This window comes from Macaca mulatta, chromosome 3 (assembly GCF_049350105.2).
Source record: "Macaca mulatta isolate MMU2019108-1 chromosome 3, T2T-MMU8v2.0, whole genome shotgun sequence".
Classification (NCBI taxonomy): Eukaryota; Metazoa; Chordata; class Mammalia; order Primates; family Cercopithecidae; genus Macaca; species Macaca mulatta.
Window position 1 is genome coordinate 145,837,478 of NC_133408.1, and position 17,033 is coordinate 145,854,510.

The 17,033-nt window shown below is 36.8% G+C and overlaps 1 protein-coding gene across 1 annotated transcript in view; it reads right to left on the reverse strand.

The window, feature by feature from the left end:
• Positions 1-5,729: 5,729 nt before the first annotated feature.
• Positions 5,730-17,033, reverse strand: part of NAMPT (nicotinamide phosphoribosyltransferase) — a 37,203-nt gene continuing 25,899 nt past the window's right edge. The window contains exons 9-11 of the mRNA XM_015134665.3: positions 11,720-11,860; positions 10,380-10,514; positions 5,730-8,698 (exon numbers count right to left, since the gene is read on the reverse strand). Coding sequence (XP_014990151.1) covers positions 8,588-8,698; positions 10,380-10,514; positions 11,720-11,860 — 387 coding nt within the window. The 3' untranslated portion in view covers positions 5,730-8,587. The remainder of the gene's footprint in view (positions 8,699-10,379; positions 10,515-11,719; positions 11,861-17,033) is intronic.

A 17,033-nucleotide genomic window follows, 5' to 3' on the forward strand; every position in this document is an offset into this window, starting at 1 on the left:
TTGTTTTGCCTGTCATTTTATTTTGAAATATTTTAACCATTCCACCACTTTTTCCTGTTAGTTTGAAAGTAACATACTTCATTTCTACATCTACTAGTGCAATAGAGTAAAATTAATCACTTTACTTCCTCCTGACAATTGAAATGTCTCAGAACACTTTTAATTCAATTTACCCTTCTTCTAATATATGCTGTCCTTGTATATTTTGAATATTGTTTAATTTCAATCCATAAGACATTGGTTTACAATGTTTTAGTTTGCTCATACACACTTACTACCTTGATGGCTCTTTATTCCTTCATCCTTTAGAATTCCCTTTAGTGACAGCATGCTAGTGTCGAACTTTCAGGTTGTGGTGGTCTGAAAGTGTCTTTATTTCATCTTCTTTCTGAGTTTTAGGGGAACAGCGTTCTCTCTTGGCAGTTATTTCCTTTCAGGACATTGCACTGTCTTCTGGCTCCCAGTGTTGCTGCTGAGAGTTGAGCAGTCAGTCTCCTTCCTCAGATTACAGTCTTTTTTTCCCCTCTGGCTGCTTTTAGGATACTTTGTTACTTGTGATTTGCAGTTTCACCACAATGTATCTGGATTTAAATTATCTTGCTTGGGATTCATTGAGCTTTAATCTTTAGATTGTTGCTTCTCATCAGTTCAGGTAAATCCTGAACCCTTCTCTCTTAAAATATAGCCTCTACTCCACTTTCTCTTTCCTCTTCTTCCATTGCTCTGATTAGACATATGTGAGGCCTTCTGTTTCATGTTGCTTAACTTTCATTCCATTTGCTTTGTGTTGCATTCTGAATTTCTTCTGATCTGCCTTCAAAGTCATTGGTGCCCTTTATAGCTGTCTAATCTGGTTGTTAATTTCAATTACGGAACTTTTTGTTTTCACAAATTCTATTAATCCCTGTAGCAAATTTGTAAGGCCTTTTAAAAATTTTCCTGTTAGCTGCAGATAGATATTTAAGTGTACGCTTCATTTTTCTTTTTTTTTTTTTTAGGCAGAGCCTCACTCTGTCACCCAGGCTGGAGTGCAGTGGCGCAATCTCAGCTCACTGCAACCTCCGCCTCCCCAGTTCAAGTGATTCTCCTGCCTCAGCCTCTCCAGTAGCTGGAATTACAGGTGTGCGCCACCACATCCGGCTAATTTTTGTATTTTTAGTAGAGACAGGGTCGCACCATGTTGGCCTCAAACTCCTGACCTCAAGTGATCCTCCCGCCTCGACCCCCGCAGAGTGCTGGGATTACAGACATGGGCCACAGCAGCTGGCCTCACTAAAAAAAAAAAAAAAAAAAAAAAGCACAATGATTTTATGTTTCATAATTTCAGTATCTGAACCCTTTGTGAATCATTTTTCTGCTGCTCTCATTCATGGTGTCTTGTTGCCTATGTGATTATTCTGTGAGCTGTTCATTTTCCGTAGAAAATTATTTTGGGAATTCTTTGGGGTGTAGGATGAAAGTATCCCTTCAGGGAGAATTTGCATTTACTTCTGTCGGGCATTTAGGGAACCCTGGACTCTGCCAGTCCAGTTTAATTGAAGTTTATAGTTTAAGGTTTCTGTAATATGTAGGGGAGGTAAATTTGGACTGCAAGGGCCAGCTTGCAATGTCAATTTCTTAGATTTTTCTTGATTTGCTCAAGCTAAAGCAACTCTTCTTGCAGTTCCTCAGAGGTGTGGGGATAGAGTAGCACTGGTTCATCCTCATCCTGAAGTGGAGCCTTTTGGGAGACCTGCTTTATGGCAGGAGAGTCTTTGATTTCTGTTCATCATGTCCTTTCAGGCCCTAAAAAGTGAAGCTTAGTCCCCAGGTTTGGTAAATACTCTAGGGCAAAAGCATCGTCAATGCCTGGTTACCTCTTGGGGTTCCATTTTCACTTGGATTTGACCTAGCCTGTTTATATTTCTGGAAACAGAATTTTCTAGTTATAAGAAAGAGAACCTTCTAGTTATAAAAATACAGAGAAAGTTTTTGTCAAAAGCTTGGTGTTGCTGGTTTGTACAGAAGATTCCTGGGTTTATTCTTAATCTTCTTTCATCATATGGCCAGATTTCTTAATTTCACTTCCTAAGCTTGTTTCTCCACCTACAAAAAAAGGCATTTAAAATAGCCACTAAGTTTGAAATCTGCATCAGTGAAGTCTGTAGAATCTTTGAAAGTGGAATTAAAATTATATTTATGTTGACTTGTTCCAAAAACAATTTAAATTAAAACCTTAAAATTATTAAGACTACTACTAGAAGTTCAGACAGAGAGGAACATTTGCTAGAAACAGCCCTGACATCTAATCTCTGCTCTGTCATTAACTTAAGAGTTCTCAATTAGGTGCCTGTGAAATGAACCTCCTCAAATTTTAGGCAAATTTGTTGTTTATTCACAAGTGAGAATTTTTCTGAGAGGAGAGGCACAGCTCTCATCAAATTCTCAGAAGCCTAAGACCCAAGAAAAATTAGGAACTACTGAACTACATACAGGGTAACCTCAGGCAAATACCTTCTCTATACCATAGCTTTCTAATCTGTGTTTTGATGAAACACCTGTACTTCATGAATTTAAGAATTAAAAAAGACAGTAATATGTGAATATCCTTTAACATGTTCAGGGTACTTGTATTACAGAGAAGTTATCAAAACACCTTAAAAGTGTTTATTTTAATGACATTCATTTACTCAGCAGACATTTCAATGTCTACTATGTGCTGATGAAGGAAATATAGATGAATGTCTCATATAGGACACAGACCTTTAGACCGTAAATGCTAGAGATACATTCAACACCTACAGAGGCCAGAGGAAGGGCATGTGAAGTGGGGATGGCAGGTGAGTTGTTGAAGGCCTCTTGGAGGTGTTATCACCTAAATTGCGTCCACCTTAAGGCATTGTCACCTAAAATAAGTACCACCTACAGGGAAGGCATTCCTGGCCGAGGAGTTAGAATACACAAAGGCAGAGAAACGCAGAAAATGGTGTAGAGAATGTGTGCATGTGTGAGTCTAAGGTACAGCAAATCAGTGATGCTGGACAGGAAATGGAGTGGACATGAGGCTATATACGCAGCACAGGCCAGATCGGGACGGGTCAGGCTGGATACTGAGCAGCATCCTGCAGGCTAAAGGAACACTGAGGTGCTTTCAGCAGGGGACTGACACTGATTTTGTTAGAATACTCTGGTAGCAGAGTGGAGGGAGGCTGGATTGGAGTTACAAAAACTAATTAGATAATTTCTGTATTACAAGTTGAAGTAATACAGAAATTACTTTCTGAAATGCTTGGGACCAGAAGTGTTTTAGATTTCAGATTTTGGAATATTTGCATTTACTTACTGGTTGAGCATCCCTAATTAGAAAATCTGAAATCCAAAATGCTTCAAAGGACATTTCCTTTGAGTGTCATGTAGGCATTCAAAACTTAATTGCATGTTTTGGAGTTTTTCAGATTTTGGATCTGGGATGCTCAGCCTGTACTTCAGGAAGAAATTTGAGAGCCTGAAGTAAGAGTTGGAGAGGACACAGATTATACATTACTCAGTAGGTAAATCAATAGGATTATGTGGCCGATTAAATGTATAGGGTAATGGAGAGGGAAGTTTCATGTTGGGGGCTGGCTGAGCTGCCAAATGAGAGAATCAAAATAAATACAGTAAGTTCTGGGGGAATATGGTAAGCTTGGATTTGTTGCATCTGAGTAGAAACCTATCACTGACAGGTAGAATAATCATTCTATTTTGAAGTCTAGGCTGGAGACATAAATGCATGGAGGCTGTAGTAGATAGCTCACAGCTGACACCACGTGAATGGCTGACAACAGCCAAGATGAACATGGAGATAAACGGGACATGCCAACATTTAAAAGTGTGTGAAGAAGAGACCAAGAGAGAAGGGACAGTCCATAGGGATTAGAAGACGCAAAAACATCATAGAAGAAAGTAGTAAATAAATGAATTATTAGTAGTGGCAAATGCAGGAGAGCCCTCAGATAATATAATAACTAAATTTATTCATTGGGCAATTAGAAGGTCACTGCTTTGCCCAATAAGGGGTGAGAACCAGATGGAAGATGACTGAATGGGAGTTGAGGCAGTAAATGGAGAGAAGTCTGATGTAAATGGGAGAAGGGAGGCTAGAGCTGGTGTTATCAAGGGAGTTCTTTAAAAAGGGTGTGAGAAAAAGGAACATGTTTGTTAGCTGAAGAGGAAGGGATAGAAAGTGAGAGGCTCAGAGATCTGGTAGAACTCCTCTGGCGAGTCAGGAAGACCTAATCAGAATTAAATGTGTAGCCAATTCTAGAGAGTTTGTAAGCGAGATCGTTAATCCATCTCTATAAAAATTACAATATGCATTCCCTACTTCATGTCAAAGAAATAATAGCTCAGTATCCAATTACAGAATTAAAAAAATAAATAAAGCAGGTCAGGATAACTGTGTTTCTAACTGAATTCTGTTGCTAACCATGAAGAATGGCGCTTCTCTGGGGTGAACATAAATGAATGAGTAATAAACCATGTACAAGTGGGATCTGGCCTCTGACTTCACAGAACACCCAAGTAGACACCTGCTCCCATCTTCTCCTTTCTTCTAGAATAGAAGGACCCCTATCATTTAAGGCCAATACCCTACCAAGTGCTTTGGATCTTACCTTTCTCCACCGTCTCTGGAACACCAAATCATCACTGATCTCTTTTTGCTTTTATTTTCAACTCCTTCCTCTTTCCTGGACCTTTTTCAGAGGTAAGGCTACAGCTAGAAGGACAAAGATACTATTGCCTCACTCTCTCCTCCCTTTTCACACCCCACATTCAAAGAGGTATATAAGGAAGCTTCTTTCAGAAATGAGCCTCTTCTACTATCTGGAAAGGAACATGTCTAAGGCACCAATTATTTCCAGGTGGCTAAATCCAGTAGCTGTTTTAAATTCTTCACCCTATTTGATCTCTCGGCAGCATTCAACACCTGGGCTGAAAAATGTTTCCTCTGGCTTTTGAGACTTTACTCCTGGTTGGAACTTTCATCTCTTTAGCTATGCTTGTCATTTGGTCTGCTCATGTTCTGCCACTTAACCTTCAAGAGTTACTCATGGTTTAGCCCTAGATTCTCTTTATACTCTATAGCAGAGATCAGCACTTTTCCTGTAAAGGGCCTCACAGTAAATTATTTTAGTTTTTGCAGCCATAATTTCTCTGTTGCGACTAATCAGTGTTGCCACTGTGGCATGAAAATAGCCAAAGGCAATAACTAAATAAATGGGTGTGGCTATGTTCCAATAAAATTATTTACAAAAACAGATGGTGGGCTGGATTTGGCCCATGGCCTGGGGTTTGCCAACTCCTGCTCTATATTCTCCCTAGAAAAGTATCCTTTACTGTGTGCTTCCAATGACCTTGTGCTTCCAAAGATGTATACCTTCCAAGGTATACATCAGTCATACCTTGAGGCCCTTCTATCCACAAACCTGTATCATCAATTGCCTACTTAATACCTGCATTTAGATGTGTCAAAGGCATCTCAAGCCTTACCACAGGAATCATGCTCTTTTCTCTCAAATCTGGTGTCCCTCCAGTGTTCTTCCTTAGTAAGAGGCACTGTCATCTATACAGTTGCACAAAGCAGAAAAGAGGAGTCAGCTTTGACACTTGCCCTTCTCTCATCTTCTAATTCTTTGAACTGGAGGAATACTTAAAACAGGTAGGCCTGAAAATGGCATTACTTGAAGCACACAAATTTAACACTTCACTAATAGAGCTAAACTTTATTTCCATGTTTATTACATGTTTATAACTTGATGTTGAGTACATATTAGAATAGACTTAACATACAACTTGGGAGAAAAGCTGACATTCTCCACTGACTGGGTTAAAAAGGAATGTAAAACTACAACTACTTAGGTTTGAGTTCTAAATTATGGCAAACAGAACAATAAATACCTTGCCATTTTTCTTTCTAATTTTCCAAGATAGATTTCATTATAAAAATTGTTTGATAACAATTTAAGAAGGGAAAATAAGGGATACTCATAAAAACCATTTTACTTTAATTATAGGGTACAAGTAAGAGTCTTAACACAGAAATCCTACCTCCTATTTAAAATATAAATACTTGATGATATAATGAATCAAGGGGGATTAATTAATGTCAGTTTAAAATCTAATGACTTAAATCCGTAAATGCCATTTGCTTTTATCGGGAAGAGTTAGGCTGATTTAAGGGTGACACACAGCAGAGTTCTACTTGACATTCACGTTAACCGTTTGGTGCTCAGAATGGAGATGGCCAAATACCAAGTGCTTAGTGACAGAAAGTCAGAATTAATCAGTTCCAAGTGACTAAGAGCCAATAGAATTAATCTCCATCTCCTGATTTATGGTTGTGAACAAATGGATAGCTTTTTTCACTGCAAGTTTCAAAGTTAAACTCTATTCTGAAGCTGCTGAAATTCACAGAACACAGAGAATACTGTCTGTAGAATAATTTCAATGTTTAAATGGTTTAAATACAAAATTACGGGTGATTATCAAAACTATTACTGGTAATAGTTTGATTCTTTACACGCCCCTTAGCACATTTTGTGAAGAAATGTGTGTTCTTTTTAATACTCATCATTACTCAAATACATTAAAAAATCATTTTAAAATTATTTTCTACCATAGATTACAGAAGGCTCTTACTAAAAGTGAATAATGCTTATTGTTCTCACTAAATGTTTAAAGCATCATCTGAAAAACATATTCTTTCTAATACCACTTACAAAAAACATTTAATGAAGATAACTCACTTCTAATTAGGTTATTCTAGTGATAAAATATTTTCTCAGGTAACTATTTAAAACATGATTTATGGCTTTTCAATTTTTAAAATTTCACATTTAATGTCATGTTAAAACTTTTCTAAATCAGTCTTCCAGAATCAGATTCTTAAATGAGAAAAAAAGAGGACAAAAGAGGAAAATTCCTTATCAACTATTTAGCCTCCTCCCTTCCCTAGAAACCAATATTTCCCTTTAAATGCAAGGCACACTCCTTTTCTTAGAACAGAGATCAGGAAACTTTTTGTGTGATTTTGTGTAAAGGGCAGGTAAATAAACATTTTGGGCTTTATGATTCTCATTTGGCTTCTTATGATTCTCATTTGGCTTCTACTGCAGCTGTTTACCTTTGGCTGGAGTAGTGGGAAAGCAGCCATAGACAATCTGCATTTATAAAAAGGAGTCCGAATTTGGCCTTTGGGCCATAGTTGGCCAACCGCTGCCTCAGAAGAACAGAGTTAAATATATAAAAGAATCATTCGAAAGAAACTGGTCTCTAGATGTGATGTCTGATTCAGAATCTAGTAGCTAATCACTCTATAACATTTTGATGTCAAGCACTTTGAATTTAGCCAACTTAAGATTCTTCTATTGAAACACGTCATGCTTTTCACTGGAGATAATTTATCTTCATTTAAGAATGTGCTTCAGTATTACTTATTGAGGGGATTCAGTTTAAAATTAACAAATGATGTCCATACAATTTAATATCCAATTTAATTTTTAAAAAACTTAATAAAAAATATAACAGAATCAAAACATTTAAGATAAGTACACTCACTACCCACTCCAGTAATTCATTTAAGTCATACCAACTATAGAATATGAAAAATAAATTCAGAAGTGTAATTACTTTAAAATACATTACTTCCACTTTTGTCAGTATTTTACATTTATGTATATATTCTATAGTGGAAGCAGAAATTCTCTCTAAAAACATTATCTCCTTAAAATCTTGAGGTGCATATTAGAGCCACAGGCAATCTCTGACATACAAAATTGCAGTACAGGCCTTTCAAATTTGGCATTTCACTGGTACAATACAACGACCAAGATATATAATAACTGTACAGTGCCTAGACATTCCAGTAAGAACCATTATTTTCTTTAATGTAGAATGATTAATACATATTCTACAAGGGGCAGTGAGGTTAGTAATTCTACAGGGTATGTCCTGACATAATTTTCAAATTGTACAATAACACAAACAACTTTGTTAAGGCCATGTTTTATTTGCTGATTAATGGACAAAAGGCAATGTAATTTATTTTCAAGTATTTTCTTGAAAGTCTGTGCTCATAAAAATCATGAAAAGTTGGAAAGACTGTTGAATCACTGAAACTTTAAATATATCTTACACAATCTTGTTTGTACAAAAATACAAGTTAAATATAAACATAAAGCAATCATGGTAATTTTATGCAAATCTGTTTTATGTGATCAGTTATATATAAAAGTTTCTCAGTTCTGTTATTTGTGAAAAGATCAATACCACATTGAGTGACTACCTACTGGCAAAAGGCCCTAAAAAGCTTACTTTAGCACTGATCTTTTACATGGTTAAGTGCATTTCCTATTTTGATATCACCTAAACACTGGAAAAAAAAAAAAAAGGGCAGTATGTCCATAAACCAACAAATAATTTGGCTGCAATGTATCATAAAACACAAAGAAACCCCACACATCTGTACAATGAACATTATGTATTACATACACACAGGTGTATGTGTGTGTGCATGCACATATACACACACACACACACACAAAAACACCCAGTCATAAAACAAAGCCTAATGAGGTGCTGCTTCCAGTTCAATATTCAGCTGTGCATTTTTTCTTACTTCATCAAATGAATAGCTTTTTGTCACCTTGCCATTCTTGAAGACAGTATGAAGAAGATCCTGCATAAATGGAAATTTCATGATTAGATTACATTATGAAGCAAAATACCTGAATCCTGGTGTGATGAATTAGACCAACCAATCAAATACACAACAGATGCCAATGGTGTTCAAATTGTGAGATGATTTGATGCATAGAAAATGCTAGTGGACCAAGGTAGTATCTAAAATGGCCAATCACTGAGTTGCCTGGTATGTAGAAATATTTAACTTTTATGAAAAGGAATGACCTCAATACCACATTCTTAAACCAGTTTTCTTAAAGGAAAATCAAGAAACCTAGCTGACCAATCTTTTTTTCTTTTTTTCCTTCAAGTTGAAGGAAGATGCCTGGGTGTCAAGGAGAACTGTGGCTATCACTGACAATCACTCTGATGGTGCAGCAAAAAAGCCTGGTAAACCTTGCTTTGTTCCTGGCCAACAAACTCAACAGTGATTAAACTTATCAACTGGAAGTTTAATAAATTTGCTAGTCACTAAATTTGGTCTAAAAAACCCACAAAAAGCCCAAAACCAATCCCAAAACAGAAACAAAGAAAAATAGGTATTGCGTTCTTGACTAACGCACAGTGACTGGGTTAAAGTTTCTGTTTACACTAAAAAAGTTGATGATAAAGGTAATCCACTTCATCTATACAGAGTAGCAAAGACAGACTGAAGAAATTAAATTCCCTTTGGGTCTGGTAAAGCTTATCTGCTTCTGGTTTCTCTCCGAAAAGTCCACAGAAGTAATCTCAATTTTCCATCTAGTCTGAAGATTGAGGTGCATATGACATTATCTAGTATTTTTGTCATCGTGTTGCTTCAAACCACAGTGCTTTAGCTGTAGCATTTTCTTTCATAAATTTAAATATAAGGGAATACTAGTTCCTATTCTTAAATCAAATTGCCTAGATGATTATAAATTGATTTTCTAGTTTATTCTAGTGTCATTCACATACTCTTTTTTAAAAATCACACTTAGATTTTTACTTTTAGTTTGAAGTGAGTTTAGCTCATCTGGGATAAACTAAATCTGCCAAAATCTTAGTAGGTACAAGAGTTATTTTTTCATTAACGGTAACAAAATTATTTCAATTCTGGCTCAAAACATTAAAAAATATAAAAGTAACATGTTATAAGCAGTAATTGTGATGTTGTATAAAGAATCAAAATAGGACGTAATAGTACATTCATGTTTAGTATTTTTTCTGATAATATGAATATTCATAAATAGTTCTGTCTAAAGTTTTTTTGATCAAGTGGCTTAAAAACCAAAATTTTTTTAACTCGAGTTCACAAATATAAATGTACTTTTGTATGCTAAAGACCATTAGATCATTTGAATCAGAAAACTTGGTTAAATCAAGGTTTCACCATTTATTATGTAATCCAAATCAAGTCACCTTGTTTTCACATTTTATATTAAGATAACACAGTTTGCTTTTAGATAAAGTATATACAAACTTGCTGTCAATCACTATACTTACGAAATATTTCTCCCTGTGTATACACAGGCCCCATGTTTATGACGTAGAAACTTGTTTTGTATCTTATTTTGGTAGGCCAGGTCAGCAATTGGACATTTTATAATAAAATATAATACTTTGTCTTCCACAAAAACAATAACATAAGAACCTCCTTTCTTATTAATTGGTGAGCCAACCTACTACTGTTGAAAAAAAACAGCATAGATACATACATGACCATATTCCTCAAGGTCTCCTTTTCCTTCCTCCAGTGTAACAAAATTCCCTGCTGGCGTCCTGTGTAAAGATAATCGGCCCTTTTTGGACCTTTTGTTGGGATCAGCAACTGGGTCCTTGAAGACATTAATCTGAAATCCAAATTAAGAAAGTTAGAGAAATAGAAGACTAATCATCAGAAATGTCTAAACACTCCCTTACAAGAAAGCATATACATAATTTACATTTAAGTTTTAAGAACTTAATAGGTGTAATTGAACCAATCCACATCTGGCTTTTAGAAACATAACACTTTAACCTGTTTTGAAGGATAGTCATTTGTAATAAAGAAAAAGTATGACATCTTGGATATCCTTTTTGCCACTGAAGAACACCTAATACTCCATTTGTAGGAAGTCTGTGAGCATTCTAACACGTGACCCTTAAGGTATCTCTTTTTATATTACAAACTGCCTTTAAACTGATAGTAAGCAAAGCACGTACATGCTGTTGAAAAAAAGCCAAACTATACCAACTATGCCAAAACCACACACACAATCTTTGGAGAGGGAACAAGAATATTTCTAAGGTAAAGGCTTTCCTATTTCATAACGTATCCCTCTTTTGGTACTTTTTACTTTTGCCTTGTTATTGTCAGAAGCAAAAGACTTAGAGAACCTCAGGAGAGCAGAGTGTTTCTGCATCAGAAAGGTAGGCAGCAAAGCCACAGAAACAAGAGGCAATGGAACAAGCAGCAACAAAACAGTCAATCCCAGAACTCTCCAAAGAACGATGGAAGAGTAAAGCAGGGAATCAACTCAGGTGTTCTCAATTCTTAGCATCCTCCTGCCTCTGTCCCTTGCTCTATAGAATCTCCAGCTCTCAAGACGTTACAAAGAAGCGAGGGGGTGGTGGTTCAGTTGCCTAGCTGTTCTATGGCTACTAGAATATGATTGTGGTATAACAATCCAAACCTCATATTCTACCTTCCTAAAACAGTTTGGTCAGTGATTATATACTTGCTTGTCTTTAATATATGATGGCTAGGTAAGCTGATGTTCCCAAATATTACTTTTTGATCCAAAGGTATAAACGAAGGCAGTGGGAAATGACTGACCTGTATTATCTCTCTTAAATGTTTTTCCTTATTGGTCTTACTTTTTCCGAATCTGTCTCCTTATGTCTGTTATTACCTAATATCTCCCTTCTCCTTGTTTCTGAGTTAAGGTCAGCAACACCCAACAACATATTAACAGTCCAGGGCCACATCAATCTTTGACAATTGCACTCAATAACCACATTCTACCTAGATATATAAGGAAGGTACTAACACAGAAGTAATTAAAAGGTGACATACCCCAAGGCCATTAGTTACAACGTAACTACACTTGAAGGAACAATTCAAGAGATCTCTTGTTAACTTCTGTAGCAAAGCTCCACCAGAACCGAAGGAAACATTTTCAATACTCCACTTTTTTTGTTTCATGCCTTCTACAATCTAGAAGATTAAAACCAAACAAAACCAAACAAAACCTTAATTTGGAAGACAATGGAGATTATTTTCAAAGGACAATATTGATGAAGCATCCAAGAGCTGTTTTATAACACAGTCAATAAATAGATAATCATAGCCTGCATTTTGTTTTTAAAGACCCACCCACCCCCAAAAGATGGATATGTGTGGAAGAAGAGGATTTCATTCATAGTTTCTGAATCTGTATTACTGTCACTGTGGTTCTGGTAGGATTCAGGGAGTGAAGGAAATGAGAGAAAGTGAGAAAAAAATAGCTATAAATATCTAAGACTACTTGAGTCAACTTCTCTCATTCACCTCTTTAAGTTATTGTCCAGATGTCAGCAACAAAAGCAATGGGAGCCAATTTACTAGACTCTAGGAATGACTGTAATCATCACAAATAAGTCACAATACACCATATGATTACACGTCATATATAATGGAACATGTAAGAATCAAAAGATATTGGTGGCAAAAGAATATAAAATACTTCTCCTATATAACAGTTGATATACTGGTAGAGTCATTTTATTATGGCTGGTGCACCAGTGCCAGAAACAAAATTATGGACAGACGCTCTGGGTGTTAAGATTTATTACTGTATTATTTTTGGGAGAATGATTAGTTATAAACCAGCTAGACAGACCTGTATGAACAGTTCTAAAAGAGTTCTTTCAAGGGACATACAACTTTAAAGATGTGTTTATTATCAATGTCATTTGTATTTCTTTCACCAAAGTCAAGTTTATTTACCTAGCACCTGCCTTCTTATTTAACATATTCAATTAGTTTGATGACAGAATGTGGCAAGTGAAGTTTGGTAACCATTTATTTCATGAGAATAGTCGAACAGGAAGTAACTGGAAACGCTGGCACTGTTTTAGTTAAACAGAACTTTCAGAAGTTATTAGGAAATCTTAACAGCCTCATGTGTATCAAAGTTACCACATTCTCACCAAATAGTCCCAATTTGACTTTTTTTTTTTCAACATTGCAAAGGAAAAAACCCAACAAATCCCAAGCAACTTCATTTTTTAAACAAATCTACATTTAGAAATGCAACTTTCTTTTTAAATGCCAACCATCTAATTTGAATCAAGATGAATCTAGAAGAATCAAGATGAAAACATACAAAACTTATTTAAAAGTGATTCCTTTAGGATGTACACAAATCCAGTCTCAGTCTCATGTCTTTATTGTACCTGAACCTAAAGGTACCCAAAGCCCCTGAATTTAGGTTTTCCTTTAAATTTGTGAACAAAGTGAATTTCAATACAGAAGAAATGCAAAGAGTAGAACAGAAAAGGGGAAGAAAGGGAAACAGGTAGATGGAGGGTAAGGTAAAATATAGAGAAAAGAGTTTCTGACCTGTCACCTCATTTTAGATATGCTTCAGAAGCAAAAACAAAATGAGGAAATAACAAAGAACAGTATCATCTAATATCATATCACTGTATTTCAGGCTAACTTTCTTTACCAAAAGTTTTAAAATTTAGACAATTTGGAGTTAAAGTGAATTTTGAGTCTGGGAAGAAAAACATTTACTACATGTGAGACTTGAAAGAAAGCTTCCTCTTGCCAACTCTGAGAATGCAATACTATGTTAATGTTTTAATAAATCACTCGAATAGAGGTTTCAATGATACCCAAGAAGATTGAATCCATAACTGAAACACAATAGAAAAAGTAGACACTCTGTATTTTGTCCAACATGAGAGATTTTTATTTTCCTAAATAAGCAGTTTCATTTTGGTACACAGTGCAAAGTGAAAAACCTAGAGCAGGGTTACACTGTAAACCTCATGGGATGTCACAGGGGTGACAGGTTGAGTAGCAAAGTCCAAGAGTGAGGCTGACAGTCAAAGAAGAAAGTAATTGTTCCAAACAAAGCAGATTTTTCATTTTATCAAAACTACAGCATCTAATTTAGTGTACGTACAGAGCAAAACTGAATTCTTTTTCCTGCTTCTAAGAACATATTTTTCATACCAATGTAAAGAAATTACAAGTAAAGATGTTCCCAAACATACAATGGTTCAACTTAACAATGGTGTAAAAGTCATTTGCATTCAGTGGAACATCAATAAATTACTTGAGATATTCAACACTTTACTATAAAATAGGTTTTGTGTTAGAGGACTACTCAACTGTAGGCTAGTAAGTGTTCTGAGCACCTGTAGGGTAAGCGAGGCTAAACTACGAGGTCTGGTAGGTTAGGAATAATAAATGCATTTTCCACTTAATATTTTCAACTTAAAAGTGGGTTTATTGAGATGCAACCCCATGCTAACTTGAGAGGAACATCTGTATTATCCTTTAGGTACACCTATAGGCCCAGCTTTTTTTTTCTTTTAAAGACATTTTTCTGGCCGGGCGCAGTGGCTCATGCCTGTAATCCCAGCACTTTGGGGGACTGAGGCAGGCAGATCACCTGAGGTCAGCAGTTCGAGACCAGCCTGGCTAACATGGTGAAACCCCTTTTGTACTGAAAATACAAAAAATTATGGGCGTGGTGGCACACGCCTGTAATCCTAGCCACCCGAGAAGCAGAGGTTGCAGCGAGCCGAGATCGTGCCACTGCACTTCAGCTTGGGCAACAAGAGTGAACTACGTCTCAAAAAAAAAAAGAGACATTTTTCCTTCCTGAGTACATCTGCATTAACACAAAACGATTCAATGCCCTATTTGTTCTGTTTAAGTTTCACTAATGCCAAAGAGTATTTATCTCAATATTTAATTCTTGTTTATGTAGTTTTTATTCATGTACAGTTTTGGGCTGATTCTCAACTATAAAGATGCACATACGGGCTGGGAATGGTGGCTCACACCTGTAATCTCAGCACTTTGGGAGGCTTGAGTCAAGGAGATTTTGAGGCCAGCCTGGGAAACAGCGAGACCCCCATCTCTACAAAACATAATACTTCTCACTCCCAAATCAATCTTTGGAAAACTGTAATTTGGGAACTGACCTTACTTTACCACCACCGAACTTTCAAACAGAAAAAATCCTGTGTTTCATAGCTGTAGATACCATCTGAGATTGGTATACATCAAAATGTCAGTGGTTTCTGAATGTGGACGGCCTCCATTATGTTAGTGATATTCTACAGAGTATTTTAGATGTTAGTTATGATGAAATTATGGCTCCTAGGAACTTTATTTAGTAAACAAGAGGCAAAAATTTTAAGACAATACAGACATACTTTGAAAATACTGTGGGCTTGCTTCCAGACCACTGCAATAAAGCAAGTCAGGGGAATTTTTTGGTTTCCTCCTGCATATAAAACTTATGTTTACACTACATTGTAGTCTATTAAGTGTGCAATAGCATTATGTCTTAAAAATACTTTATTGCTAAATAATGCTAATGGTCACTTGAGCCTGAGTCATCTTTTTGTTGGTGGAGGCCCTTGCACTGTTGATGGCTGCTGACTGATCAGGGTTGCTGAAGGTTGGGTGGCTGTGGCAATGTCTTAAAATGACAACAATGAAGTCTGTCGCATCAATTGACTCTTCCGATCACGAAAGATTTATCTGTAGCATGTGATGCTGTTTGGTATAATAGCATTCACCCACACAAGAACTTCTTTCAAAATTGGAGTGCATCTTCTCAAATCCTGCTTTGGTTTTATCAACCAATTTTATTGATATTCGAAAGTCCTTTGTTGTCATTTCAACGATGTTACAGCATCTCTGCTAGAAGGAGATTTCATCTCAAGAAATCACTTTCTTTATCCATCCATATGAAGCAAATCCTCATCTGTTCAAATTTAATCATGAGACTGCAGCAATTCAGTCATACCTTCAGGCTCCACTTCTAATTCTAGTTATCTAGCTATTTCTACCACATTTGTAGTTACTTCCTCCACTGAAGTCTTAAAGTCAAATCAAGACTCAGTTATCCGTGAGGGTTAGAATCAATTTCTTCCAAATTCCTATTAATGCTGACATTTTAACATCCTCCCATGAAGCCTGTTCTTAAACGGCATGTAGAATGGTGAATCCTTTTCAGCTATACACTTAAGACTATATTTCTTCTTTTTTCTTTTTTTTCTGAGATGGAGTTTTGCTCTGTTGCCCAGGCTGGAGTGCAGTGGCAGGATCTTGGTGCACTGCAGCCTTCGCCTCCCGGGTTCAGGCAATTCTCTTGCCTCAGCGTCCTGAGTAGCTGGGACTACAGGCACGCATCGCCCCGCCCGGCTAATTTTTGTATTTTTAGTAGAGACGGGGTTTCACCGGGTTGGCCAGAAATGGTCTTGATCTCCTGACCTCGTGATCTGCCCGCCTCGGCCTCCCAAAGTGTTGGGATTACAGGCGTGAGCCACCGCACCTGGCCAAGAATATATGTCCTAAATAATAATATTTGAAATTACTCTTTGATGGATAGGCTGTTGAATGGACATTGTGTTAGCAGGCACGAAAAACAACATTAACCTCTTTGTACATCTCCATCAGATCTTAGATGCCATCTGCAATAATATTTTGAGAGCAATCTTTTTTTTTTTCCCCTGAGCAGTGGGTCCAAACAGTGGGCTTAAAATATGCAGTACACTATGATGTAAACAGACATGCTGTCATCCAGGCTTTGTTGTTCCATTTATAAAGCACAGGCAGGGTAGATTCAGCAAATTCTAAGGGTCCTAGGATTTTCAGAATGATAAATGAGCACTCTCTTCCACTTAAAGTGACCAGCTGCATTATCCACTAACGAGAGTTAGCGTGTCCTTTCAAAGCAGGCGTTGACTCTTCCTCTCTAGTTATGAAAGTCCTAGATGGTACCTTCTTCCAATGGAAGGCTGTTTCCTCTACACTGACCATCTGTTGTTCAGTGTAGCCACCTGCATCAATGATTTTAGCTAGATCTTCTGGGTAACTTGCAGCAGCTTCTACATCAGCACTTGCTGCTTCATTCTGCACTCATGTTACAGAGATGGCTTCTTTCCCTAAATCACAGGAACCAACCTCTGCTAGCTTCCAATTTTTCTTCTGCAGCTTCATCACCTCTCTTAGCCTTCACAGAATTGAAACGAGGGCCTTGCTCTGCATTAGGCTTTGGCCTAAGGAAATGTTGTGGCTGGTTTGATCTTCTATTCAGACCACTCAAACTTTCTCCCTGTCATCAATAAAGCTGTTTCACTTTCTTATTCATATGTTT